Below are 13,705 nucleotides of genomic sequence, written 5' to 3'. Positions count from 1 at the left end.
TGGAGATTCTGGCTCTCTGGAGCACATCAGAAGGAAACTGTGAAGATGATGCTTACTGGCTGAGTGAGGCGGTGGGAAGAGTGCAAAGATGACACCATTTGAATAAAAGGAAATAGGGAAAAGAAAAAAAGAAAAAGAAGAAGAAAAAAATATATATATAGCAAGACAGAGGAAGAGCAGGGAAGAAGGAGCCAGCTGGCTGGAGCACAACGTTGTCACCTGCAGGAAAGGAAAAAGGGGAAAAAAGATGGCACCTTTCAGTTTTATCAAGGCAGAGAGAGAGCAGGAAGATGGCACCCGCCAGCCTCTGTCCCTGGGGAGTATTCCAGCAGGCCCCTGTTCCTCAGATTAATGCTTTAAAATTGGGAAGTGAGTCCCTTTCACAAAAAGTCAGAGTGCTTTTCAAAGGGCTGCTTCTACACTTGGCCCTGGGACAGGTGAGTCTGTGCACAGGCCCTTTAAGAGCTGTTCCTCAGTTCACCACAGCCCTGTGGGTCTCATGGGATGTGCCTTGTTGGTCTTCAAAGTCAGATGTTTTGAGGGTGTATCTCTCAGGTGCCAGCCTTAAAATTTGGAGTGCCCAATGTGGGGTCCATACCCTTCACCTCTCAGGAAGAAGCTCCAGGTTTTGAGTTCCTTCCTAATTGTGTGTCTCCACACCAAGGATGGGGTTTATGGCAAAATTGTGTCTCAGCCTTTCCGACCTGTTTTGATGTGGTTTCCCTCTGGTTTTCCTGATGTGAAGGGGTTGCTCCACCATCTTTTAGTTTTCTTCAGAGGAAATTTTTCCATATGTAGCTGTAGCTTTGGTGTCTTTGTGGGAGGAGGTGGGTTCAGGATCTTCCTATGTTGCCATCTTGAACTGGAACCTATTTAATATGTTTTAAATTTTGGTTTTCAATCGTTCAGTTTGTTACTAGTATATGGAAATATGATCAATGTTGTGTATTAATGTGTATGTATTGATTTTATATTCTGAGATCCTGCTAAAGCAAGTTATTATAATTTATTATGAGTCTACTTATACATTCCTTGGAATTTTCTATGTAGACAATTATGTCATCTGTAAAGAATGACAGTTATATTTCTTCTTTTCTAATATGTATGCCTCTTTTTTCCTTTTCTTGCTATACTACACTAACTAGAATCTAAAGTACTAAGTTGAAAACTAAGATAAGAGTGGACATTCTAACCTTGTTTTTGAACTCAGGGAAAAGCATTCATTCTTTCACCATTTCATGTGATGTTAGAAGTAGGTTTTCTGTAGAGGCTCTTTATTAGGTTGCGGTAGTGCCCTTCTAATCCTAGTTTTCTGAGCATTTTTAATATGAATGGGTGTTGAATTTCGTTAAATGCCTGTTCTGTATTAATTGGTGTAACAGTACGTGTTTCCTCTTTAGACTCAATCTGGTAGATTACATTGATGAGTTTTTACCATTGAACAAGGCTTGCATCCCTGGAATAAACTCCACTTGGTCATAGTCTGTTATTCATGTGGATTCTGATGGTAGGTATTCTTGTGGATTTCTTCTAGTAGGGTAAATTCTGGTTCCCCCAAAACGTCCGTGTTTAACCCCTCCTATGACAATATGTGAACGTTACCTTGTATGGAAAAATGGACTTTGCAGCTGTGACTAAGTAAAAAATCTTGAGATGAAGAGATTATCCTAAATTTTCTGGGTGGGCTATATATAAACACAAAGAGCTGTATAGGAGGGACACAGGAAGAGTCAGAGTTGGAGAGACCATGTGATGAGGGAAGCAGAGATTAAAGTGATGCACTTTGAAGATGGAAGAAGGGACTAATTCCAAGGAATGCAGGCAGCCTCTAGAAGACAGAAAGGGAGAGGAAACAGATTCTCCTGTAGGGCTTCAAAAGGAACAAGCCCTGAGACACCTTGCCTAATATCAGACTACTAAGCTGCAAAAACTTTCTTTCACAAAGGGTCAAGGAGGGCTGGGAGCACATATGTGCTGCCCACCTGGACAGAGGGGGACCTGTGAGGCTGACCTACAGATTCTGTGGAGGTGGAGAGACATGAGCCCCTTTCTTCTCCAAGCTCTTTGCAGGGTCCAGCAGAGAGTCATGCCACCTGTGGAAGCCTGCGGCCCCAGTTTTGCATGCTGGTGGTGTAGGGGTCATGTTCAGGGAATCTCTGTTGTCCTAACACCTGCCTGGGTCCTGGGGAAGGAATCAGAAGTCAGAAGCAGGAGAAGAGCCTTTGGCCAGCAGGGAAGGGGGGGTGAGGCCCAGGGCAGGTCCATAAAAGATCAGAGCATCTCAGTGCTTTAGGAGGAAGGGGCTTCAGAGGTGGGCCAGCACAGGCTGTGACAGAGGCTAAGCGGACTGGGAGGGGAGGCACTCCTGGGAGACAGCGGGGGTCTACTCCCTGCCCCTCATTGTTTGCTCGTCTCACTCTAATGAGGGGGTCATTTCCCCTGCTCTGATGATTCGAAGCCTCTGCCGACACCCACAGGACGGTGACTGAGGCCTCCACACTCCTCAGCATGGATCCCAGCTCCCACTCAGATCTGGGGCCACAGACACCTCTCCCACCCCCTGCCGCCCCTGTGAGCAAGCTGTTCTTGTGAAACGTGGTCATAGTTTGTTAGGAGGACCTGTTTCCTATGGGGATACAAACCAGTGTTGATACCAGTACACACACACGTCCAGCCATGGGTGCAAAGGGAAGGGACAGTAGCTCTGGGGTGTCTCTGCAGACCCGGAGGCCCCGGACGCCAGTCCCCACGGCCACAGCCACATGGGTCCTCCTCCCTCAGTTGAACGAGATGCTGCTGCACAGACATCCCACAAGTTCCACAAAGGGGCCCGACTGTCCTTTCCCTTATACACACCTTTAACGGGTGCCCCATGAATCTCCCCACACCCATTCCCCTTGTTGCCTCCTCATTGGGATGAAGAGGTAGCTGCCTCCACCACTCTCCACATTGCAATAATCCCAGTGGAACTAGAGGATGCTCCCGCTACGATGAGGCAGACAGTCCCGTCCCCATGGCCAAGACTTTTCGTCTCTGGTCAGGCCACCCACACAGGAAACCCTGGATGAGCGGAGGGTCATCCCAGCGCCGTCGTCTGGCCACATGAGGAAAGCAGAGAGAAGCTCCATAATGACAAGGGCCGTCTCCAGGCTCCATCCTAGAAACTGGTGAGTGTCCAGAGGGCTGAAAGGCACAAGAGCAGCTCTGCCTCCCCAGAAGGTTCAGGGATGCAGAAGACGGTACAGATGCCCCAGAAGGCCCCTAGCCGAGCAGGCGTTAGAGAAGGGGCTGATGAGGGGGTCCCTGGGGAAAGTGAGAGCTGTGCGTTCCCAGGGGCAGCCTGAGGAGTCCTTGTCTATGTGGAGGAAAGGTGTGGCCACCTGTAGACCCAGAGCTCCTGTGACCTCCCTCATCCTTCCTTCCTCTCAGGATCACTCTCTGTGGAGCAGCTCAACACCAACAAGATGACAGTGGCCTGAGAGCATTTCCCACGAAAACGATCTTTGTTCACAATTTACATACATCACTCCAAAGGTCCTCCTCCCACACCCACCTCCCCCACCTCCCTAACCCCCCCACAATCCCGCTCCCCCTCCCCACCCTGGTGGTCCTGCCCCCCTCCCTTCCCCCCACATCATCCAGGATCAGCACTGGGAGGAGGAGGAGCCCCTAAGCTCCCCAGGGGGCTGCCCTGGGGCCTCGCCCTGGAGGGCCGGCCCAGCTGTTCCCTACTGGCTGCAGTGCTTCTTCCTCCTCTTCCCACGCTTCTTTGTGTCAAACGGGTCACGCTTTCTCTTTCTCAGCTGTGAGGGGCGAGCCAGCCCCAGAGCCAAGGCTGGCCTCCCAGAGACGCCGAGGCCGGCCTCCCAGAGACGCCGAGGCCAGCCCCGGGGATGGGCAGCTTCTCAGCAGCGGCTGGGCGTCCACACAGAGCCCGCTTCCTCGACTTGGGAGCGGCTGGTGGAGCTGGGCTGAGGCCTCTTCTCTGAGAGGAGGGGGACTGGGGAGCACTCTGGGCCCCCCAACCTCCAGAGGAAGCCAGGGCTGAGACATGTGCAGGACTGAGGGACATCCCGAAAGGCACCAGTATATGCTGAGAGTCTACGATGAAGACGCTTTGGAGCACTTCCTCGTTCTCACTGGACCCGTCCCTGGGCACTCGGGCCTCCCGAAGAGGAGAGGCCTTTCTGAGAACAGACGCATCCCTGGATCTCAGTAGAGGGCCGGTGCGCCTTTGACCCTGGGGAGGGGAGAGCCGTACGGGCCGGAATATAGAGAACTCCTGACGTCCTCCAGAGGGAACAAAGACTTTGGGCCTGCACAGGGCAGTGTCTGTTTGGATGAGCCTATGAAGAGCCTGAGAATCAATCTCTGGTGGGCAGGCTTCATCACTGACCCCTAGATGGGGGTCTTGGTCGTGCCTCTGGGCACCTTGGCCGGCGTCGGACTCAGAAGGACTTGAGGCCATTCCGGGTGCACTGTGACTCGGGGCTGCCCGCACACTTTCAAGGCCAGGAGTCGTTTCTGCACCAGCTGGTAGGAGGGAGAAGGACAGTGACGGCTCCACACACACGTGTGAGAGGAGGAGCACTGGGCAGTGGGACAATGGCCCTGGGGGGGAGGAGGGGACGGGCGACCCCAGGACTCGAATCCAAATACAGACACTGTGGCAGTCCTGCCATCCTCCTGCAACTGATTCCGAGCTTTGTGACCTTCCCTCCCCTCCCGGCTCCCCATCCTCTCCTTCCTTTCACCCTGCACTGCACCCACCCCAGAACGGGCCCTTCCCCATGCCAGGTGTCCCAGGCAGGGGAGGGATGGACAGCGCTATGTGGCCCTCCTGTTCTGGGGCCCTACCTCTCCCCTGTTCACTGGGGTCCCTCTGTGCCCTGGTCTTCCTGAGTGTCCCTTGTGTCCCCTGTTCTACCGGGGATCCCTCCCTCCTCTGGCTCCCCTGGGTCATCTGGGTTCCCCTGTCCCCTGGATCACCTGGGGTCCCCCTCCCGTGGGGTCCCCTGGCTCCCTGAGTGTCCCTCTCCCTCCCCTGTCTCACTTCTTCGGGGGTGAGCCCTTCCTCCTGCTCCAGCTCCTTCTCTAGGGCCAAGAGATCCAGCTGTGGGTCTGGGGAAAGCAAATCTGCCAGGAATCCAGGGTGAATGACTGCCTCCACCTAGAACAGAAAGAAGAGGCTGTGAGCATCCTCGGCCAGGAGTGGCCTGTGAGACAAGAAGGCCAGGAGGGAAAGTGAAAAGCAGAGACCCACCCCACTCTCCTCCACAAGGCGGGGATGGTCAGCGCGCACACACACACACACATACACACACGCAAACATGCACATACACAGTCACACACAAAAGAGCACATATACAGAGGCACAAACACAGACACAAAGGCATACACACAGATAGACACAAACATATACACACAAACATCTGCGTAAACCTCCCCTAACACCAGGCTCAGGAACAAGGAGCTGAGCTTAAGTCCCAACGGCCTGAGCAGAACCCAGATCTTGGGTGCTGAGAGTTCCATGCCCTGGCATCTTGCAGACCCCAGTCTCCAGGCCTAGCCTACTTTGGTGACAAAGTCCTCCTGGGAACACAGCTTGTCGATATAGCTTAAGAGATCCGGGTCTGAGTAGGTGCCGTCCTCTTCCTGCTGCAGCTCATTTCCGTCCTCTCCCCATTCTGCATCTGAGTCGCCTGTGGCTGAGTGGACGGGCCCCACCAGCGCCTCCATGATGTCCATATACTCCCTCACAGCCTCAGGTGGAATGTCCTCGGGTGCCTTGGGCTCCGGGGGTCGCTGGGACCCGTGTGGCTTCGGGCGGGAGGGCTGGGCCCTGGGGCCGGACATCCTGGGAGCACAGGCTGCGGCAGAGCAGGAGGAAGGGAAGGAAGGTGAGGGGCTCCCGGTCCACCTCCTGACCACCGAGCGCACGCTGGTGAGGGCACTGTTGGGGGACATTGATGTGGGTGTGGGGGGGTCAGGACCACCTGGAGCTTCATGCACAGTTGGAGGGGGGAGGTAAGGGGGCATCTAAGAGAGTCACATATAAGGAAGTGGGGAACCTCCAATTTTCCAGGGGTGTCCCCATCAAGCCCACTTCTTAGGCAGACTTTGTGTGCAGTCCTTTGACAGGGAGGCGTGAGAGAAGTTACAAGATTGACCAAGTCAATACCCCGTAGTAACAAAGGGCATCTGAGATCCCACCCCCCACCCCCTGCCTCGGTGGCTGTTTTGCTTGAAAGACCAATGCCCCTGTCTTGAAGGAAAATGATCCACATGGGAAGAGTGGCCAACCCTGGGCCCCTGTTACCTGTGCGTTCAACTCCAGTGGGAACCTGGGTGGCCGGCTGAAGGCCCACTTTCGGGGCTGGGGGCCCCCGAGGATCCAGCTTCGGTGGGGCTGGAGGAGGCAGGCCCTGCGCGCACTGCATCCACCGCAACTGCTGGATCTGCATCTCCTCCTCTGCCTCAAATTGCATGAACCTGGGGTGTGACGGAGGCACAGGCCATCCTGAGAAAATGGCCTGGGTTCTGGAGCCCAACAAAGGCAGCCAAGAATGAGGGATTGGGAGAGGATGTGCCTTGGGGCTGTCAAGGCCCTGTGAGGTGCTGTCCACAGCAGAGAGCTGCTCCTGGAACTGATACAAGATCTGGGACCCTTCCTGCCTCACCAGCACTGGAGAGCATTCAACAGCATAGAGCCAGGTCGCTGCATTGAACCAGGTCAACGGGACACGTGGCTGACCCAGGGGGCACCCTCCCCATGCCCCCCATCCAGAGCCACATGAAGGGCTGACAGCCAGAGGCTGGAACAGGCATGTGTTCCCCACAGGGGTCCTTGCCCAAATCCAGGACCCTGGGTTGGGACTGAGAGTTCTGGAACGTAGACCTGGAGACAGGGCTCAGGAGAGGCTGGACGATGTGGATGCTGAGCTTAGAGGACAGGCCTTCCTTTCCTCTGAGAGGTGCTTGTTTGTTTGGTTTTGTTTCTTAAGCCAAGGGGATTACCGTGGAGCAAACACTGGAAGGGCCAGAGACCCTTGGGCTGATGACAGCTGGCTTCCCCAGCCTCTTGAGGGATGCCAGGGTACCCACTCAGGCCACTTTTCGTGAGGAGAGGGGGTCCCAAATCTATGTCAGTGGCCGCCAGCCAGCCACCACTAAGGAAGCAGCAGGCTGGCGGGTGGGCTCTTTCCCCAGCCCAGCCCATATGGCCGGAGTTGGACCCCTACTGGACTCACAGCTTCACCCTGCCCCGTCCTGAGACCTTCATGTGAGGGCAAGGGTAGGTCAAACTCAGGGGAGGGCAGAGCTCGTGGTGGAGGAAGGACAGAAGACCCAAACTCTCAAGGTGAGGGAGGGGTTTCTGGAGGACTGTAGGGCCTCTGGGCTGCGGGCCCCCCGTTCCGAGCGACAGCCCTTCTCCTTTGTCCTCTCTGATGAGCACCCCCACGGCCAGACCCTGCCCTCACCCACTCGCCTCACCCTCCATGTAGCCCCTGGGCCCAGGACGCTGACTCACTTTTGCGCCATCTCGTAGTAGATCATCCGGTCAGAGTTGCTAATGTGCTGCCATTCCTGCACGGCCCTGCACAGTCCCTCCTCCAGTGTCATGGTGGGCTTCAGGCGGGCCAGGGATCGAAGCGCTGGGCTGTAAGCACTCGGGGTTAGTCTCTGTGCCCAGCCCAGCCCCCACCTGCCTGACCCCACCCACCAATGTGGACCACACATCACTCAACACAGCATGACTGAGCAACAGGAGAGTGAGAGGCAGGTGTCTGGGAGAGCAGAGACAAGCCTTCCCGGCTACGGCTGTCACCGCCTCACACTCACTCGAGGATGACCATCCACTCCCAGGCTAGAGCTGGGACACTGTGCCTTGGGGAGCTCTTTTCCTCTTCAAGGCCGCCTTTTCATAATAAAAATCACCATCATCAATGAGGCGTGGCATGTGCCAGGCAATCTGCTCACACTTCATAGATTAGCCCAAGGAGTCTTCTGCACGGTCCTCTGAAGGTGAAGTGTGATTGTCCCCTTTTTACGAGGGACCGCAGGTTTAGGATGGAAATGCCTGCCAGGCTCACAACTCTAGTGGGAGAGAGCCCATGCCCTTAGGAGAGCTCTACCATCACCCTGTTCCTAGTGGAATTCTCCACATCAACAAAGTCGAGGCGTGCATGAAGCGCTCTCCTGGGCCCCGCGCTCCTCCCCCTTCTCCGAAGTGACCTCCCCCGGCCACGTACACTCAAGTGCTGTATGAAAGGAGACGTCAGCACAGGAGAGTGTGGCATCCACTCCTTGGCTCCTCAACTTACACCACGACCCTCTCTGACTGCAAGTCTTCAGGCCGTATTACCAGGAGAATCATGGAAGAGCAAGCTGGCTAGACTCACAGGGGGGTGGGGTCAGTTGAGATAAGGCACATTTCAGTCATGATGTCATGGACTGGCAGGCTCGCCCGTATGACTGACAGTGTGCCTTCTCCTGGCGTGGACATCGCCCTCACACCTCGCTTCCAGTATCCCTAGAAACCTAACCTGCGAGTCCATCCCCAGTTCCTCTTTATCTAAGAGCTCCGATAAGCTCATGACCCCCTGAGCGTTCATGACCCCCTGAGCGTTCACTCACATGAGAAAGCAGGAAAGAGCTTCTGCATCAGGACTCTGGGGAAGGTGTCTCCGGGCCAGTGGCTTGAGGCGCTGCCACCGTCGGAAGTTACTGTACACGCTCTGGTGGTTAGAGCAGTCCTCCTGCGAGGCATAGGGCTGGTTGGTGTCCAGGCTGCCCTCCCTGGAAGTGCCATGTGGCCATGGCCCAGAGTTCACTGGGCGAATGTTAGGGGCCATCTGGGCAGCTGGTGGTGGAGCTTGAGGAGGAAAGCCTGGGGTCCAGCCTCCCTTGCCAGCCTGAGTAACTCCAACAGCTGGAGCAGTCACAATGGTCTCCATCGCAGGGGTTGCTAAGAATATGGGTGCAGGACATGCAGCACTCCCGCTGAGGGCCCCTGGAGCGCTCCAGTTGAGGGGGCCCTGAGGAACGATAAAGGTCTGAGTCTGGGGGGCCTGCACTGGCCTCCCTTGTGACCTGACTTGTACAGTGAAGTTGCAAGCCCCAGGGGCACTGGGGCCACAGCCACCATTAGCCACCAAAGGCATCCTGGGGAAAGCTGGCAGCCGCAGGCTGCTGCCAGGAGGGAATGCGGGGGTGATGAGAGGTGGCAGGTGCTGCTCCCAGGGTGGCCAGTGCTGGGCGCCAGGAATGGGTGGAGGAAAGGACACTGCCGTGAAAGTAGACAAGGAGGCACCGGGGTTCATGGTGACATCCGTTCCCAGCACTGCAGATGCTGTTGAGGCAAAGGAAAGGAGTGAATGGAGGAGGAAAATGGGCAAGTGGGACTGAGGCTTTCTGCGGCATCAGAGTGTAAATCTCCACAGATGAGAGACTCTTGGACAAGGGAAACTGCAGCGTGCAAATGTCTTCAAGTGATTTTCATGCCCTGACTTCCAGTTGAGAATTATTCCACTGGTGACCCCACGCCCATCCACCAAGCTCCCTGACCCCTGCCTGCCGAGAAGAAATTGCCTCAGCAAGCACTCACTTGGAGAGCCTCCCTAAGGCACACCCTGGCACCTAAGCCTCACAGGCTGTCTCCCAAGACCTGGAGCTGTGTGGACATCTGCTCTGTGAGAAATGCCCCTCAGCCGGCGTACTAGCAGGTGGGGCCTTCTGCAAGGTAAGTTCTAGGCCCCCAAAGGCCCTTTGTGGACAGGCACTGTGTAAAATATTAGGGCCCCACCTCCTCCTCAGTCCTCCTTTTCCTGATGCTCAGTATAAATCCCCTCTTTCTTTCCTAGCCTCACAAAACAAAACAAAATGCTGGAAAATATCTCTAATGGAATCCTGATACAAACCCATGACACTGGCCCAGAAAGCACCTGCATCTCCGAACAACCCACAGCAGATACGTAACATGGGCCAGGTCCTGCCACCCCTTCCCCAGTGCCCAGAGTTACTGTCATCAGTCAGGAGTTCTGTTCCTAGGGGCTTGGGGTGGTCTGAGAAGTAGGCACGTGTCCCTTAGATTCGGTCATTTCACAGCCAGTGATGGCTGCAGAGGATTAAACAAGGGCCAGGGAATTGTCATGTTACATTGGTCATGGGAGTATAGACTGCCTGTGGTCCTTCCCCTTCCAGCTCCCAATAACGGAGAGACAATCTGAGATGCAGGCATAAGCCAGATGCCATGGCGATCAAGTTGTCTGAAACACATCCCTGTTCAGGAGAACAAGGTACACACCACGGTGCACCTAACTCACCAGAACAGATGTCATAGGATGTTTAATAGTAACACAGAAGATCATCTTCCTGATCCTGGGCTACACTCCTTCCCCCTTTAAAAGAGGAAGCAGGCTTCATAGACATTCCACCCGAAACAACCCCACTCCACATCTGTTCCCTGTCCATGAAGGAGTGACCTGAAATAGGAACAAACTCTTCCTCTCAAGGCAGCCTGAGGGTCCACCATGAGATACTGGACAAGATGAAGTAGGTCTGAAGTACTGCCATTCCACAAAAGGAAGAACAATTAAGAGCAACTCAGGAACCTGAGCCCTCTCTTGGCTGAAGTTACTCGTAATGGTTGCCCATCCCCTGTTGAATCCAAGGCAACAGTTACCTGAACTGACAAGTGAGCTCTGGGCTGGGAGGAGTGGACGAGGTGTGGGCTGCGGCAGTTAGAGTAACCCCCTGCCTAGCTCTCGGAGAGGACACTTCACTGCAGGTGTGGCCACACACAGCCCCATTGAATAGTTTTCTCACCAAGACCATCTCTCCCCACAGCCCCCTGAGATACAGTATGCTCCTGTTCAAATCCCTTTGAAAGATATGGTGAGGCAAGCTTCAGGTGCCTCAGGAACACAATACAGCTCTAGGCTTTCCTCATGACCCTCCCTGTGTCACCACCAGGACATCACACACATCCTTACACACACGTTTCAAAGTGGCTTGTCTCCCTTCTAGAAAGAATCAGACTGTCTGCTGCCATCCTTTCTCCATAGCCAGGGCAATTCCTCTGGATCCACCTCCAACGACCCCTCCTCCCCAGGGCAGTCTCAGGTTTCTTCAGGCTCCCCAGTCTCCCCAGGTGAAATGTCCTTGTGCGTCCAGTGCTCTCTTCTCCCTCTACTTCAGTCCAACTGTGTGACCACAGTTAAGTGTAACGTGTGAACCTGAAGGATGTGAGGATGGCAGGGTCTCTGAGAACACACCCCCAGCCTATAGGCTTACCTCCTATTGAAGCCATCCTGCAGGCTTGGGCACGGACTACTGCTGCCTGGTAGCCTCAATGAGAAAAGTCAAGACCAGGAGCCAGAGAGCGACCTGCTTCAGCAAACGCTCGGGATCCAAGTCAACGAGGGACACGTTTGAAAGTAAACCGGAAAATGCGGGCTGAACCGTTCTGCGGTGGGGGAGGGGCAGAGGGCACGTGGGTCGGGGTGGGGTGGCGTGCGCTGGGGGGACATTCCACGAGGGCTCTGGCAGGTAGGCAAGAACCGGAAGTTCCTTCCACCTCCCACAGTGGCAACACAATTGGCGTGTGCCTCTTTAGGCAGTTTATAAACTGTTGTTTTGATTCACGGCACCGAGGTTGAGCATGACAGTCCCTTCCTTTCACGTCTTTATCCATCAACCTAGGTGTTTTGTTTTTGTTTTTGTTTTTGTTTTGCGGTACGTGGGCCTCTCACTGTTGGGGCCTCTCCCGTTGCGGAGCACAGGCTCCGGGCGTGCAGGCTCAGCGGCCATGGCTCACGGTCCCAGCTGCTCCGCGGCATGGGGGATCTTCCCAGACCGGGGCACGAACCCGTGTCCCCTGCATCGGCAGGCGGACTCTCAACCACTGCGCCCCCAGGGAAGCCCTGGAGCTTTTATAATGAAGGAAAACGTAAATGATTTGCAACCAATAACTTCATACTAGAGGAATGGTGAGGCAAAATATTGTACCCAGGCACTCGAGAAAGGCAGGCTTCCTTGTTGCTTCCTCCCTTTGTTCAGTCATTCAACCAATTATTTACAAGATTCTCACTCATAATTCTGATACAGTATTTGAAGGACTCTTCTCAAGGCCACTGATACAAAAATTGCACTGTGCAAAAATTAGCCAGTCCCAATACTGCAATCACTTTTGTAATACTTCAAAATCCTACACCCCACAGACAGAGATAATCAAATTAGCCCAAATGTAACTTGGGAAGACCAGTCACAGAAGGGAGTATCTAAAAGTCCTTTGGATCATGATCTCTGACTATTCCTGCACAGAAGGTGGGGGCGGGCATTGACTACTGAGAAAAAACATCTCTGGACATGCATCACAAGCCTCAGAAGACAGTTCATCTTCCACTCAATCACGAAACATTAAAGAAACGAAGAGATACCATGTTTGTGTCTTGTGGAGTTTTCAAGTCTGCACTTGGAGGCGCTTAGTGCTGTTACATGTGAGGGGTCTTCAGAGGCATCCTGTTGAGTGAGAAATGCTCTAATCTTGCATTTGACCAGAAAGCGGATCTGATGATTGAAGTTTCTTTGGGAAGTATTACAAAGTCAGGTCAGTAAGTTGATCCCGCTACTATTTTTGTTGTTGTTGTTTTATTGTCAACTGAAATTCTGCAAGATATTATAAAAAAGGAGGGAGGGAAAATAAAATTGTTCCCATACTACCTGTTGAAATTGGCCCAGATTGTCAACTCTTTCTCAAAATTATTTTTAAAAAAACCCCAAAACCGTACAAAGGAAACACCTGTGAACACGGAGAAAAAATATTCTAGTAGAGTAAATGCGTTGGAAAAACTCTAGGAACGGAGTCAGGAGACAGTATCTTAAGAGTGTTGCCCAGGTCTGAAATTCTTTGCTAGCATTGTTCTTTAACGGAAACTTCAGGTGTGCTAGGAAAAAGGACCTACTGTTTTTTGAAAGGCATTAACAAGAACCAAGGAACGGCAGTCCAAAGGGCATGAAAGTACTTGCCCCAATTTGAGGCTACTGTGCTTAACAGCGGAGCTCTCCAGAACTCTTTGTAGCTAAGTGCATGGGTTTCACGAGTGCAATATAAAACTCACGAGTGCACATTTCACAAGCGCTGGTTTTAAGAAGAGACCATCACGAAGGTTCCCAGCGAGGAGCGTCGCCAGAGAAGTTCCGCAGCTTGCCCGACCCTCCATTTCTGTCCTCTCCTGCAGAGACCTCCTAGGCCCGCGCACCCCGCGCCTGCACGCCCGCGCACGCCTGTGCACGCCCGCGCACGCCTGTGCACGCCCGCGCACGCCTGTGCACGCCCACTGGGGCGGGGCGCTCGGGCACGGCGGACCGCCGTCCTCCAACAGCTCCCGGCGTCTGCTGGGGCAGTTTGCTCCGGAAGACAGGAGCGCATGCGGGAGCGCGGAGGGTGGGGCCCCAATGGCTGTCCGGCGGGGGAGGGGCCTGCCATGGCGGCCTGTAGAGTCAATTCTAGGAATCCTGAGGTAAGGGGTACGGGGACTTTTCACCCCTCAGGTGTCACCGCTCTGCACTGTTGTTCACCCTGTGGGTTATTTGTGCCCTTGTCCATGTAAGGAGACTCCCCACAATGTGGATTCACGCCCCCATAGAGCTCGATTCCCTTGAGATGTTTACCCCAGGATTATCGGCACCACTGGGGAGCCGG

At 54.2% G+C, this 13,705-nt stretch overlaps 1 protein-coding gene across 1 annotated transcript; it reads right to left on the bottom strand.

The window, feature by feature from the left end:
* Positions 1 to 3,799: 3,799 nt before the first annotated feature.
* Positions 3,800 to 13,432, bottom strand: LOC308610835 (NUT family member 2G-like; the record flags this gene model as incomplete). The annotated part of the gene is given in 8 exon segments (XM_081259832.1): positions 3,800 to 4,503; positions 4,506 to 4,533; positions 5,054 to 5,170; positions 5,575 to 5,870; positions 6,320 to 6,492; positions 7,532 to 7,660; positions 8,638 to 9,352; positions 13,342 to 13,432. Coding segments are annotated over 8 exon segments (2,253 nt in total).
* Between the last annotated feature and the right edge of the window lie 273 nt (positions 13,433 to 13,705).

This window comes from Mesoplodon bidens (assembly GCF_964165515.1).
Source record: "Mesoplodon bidens genome assembly, contig: HAP1_SCAFFOLD_238, whole genome shotgun sequence".
Taxonomy (NCBI): Eukaryota; Metazoa; Chordata; class Mammalia; order Artiodactyla; family Ziphiidae; genus Mesoplodon; species Mesoplodon bidens.
This window is presented reverse-complemented; position numbering and strand designations above follow the sequence as displayed.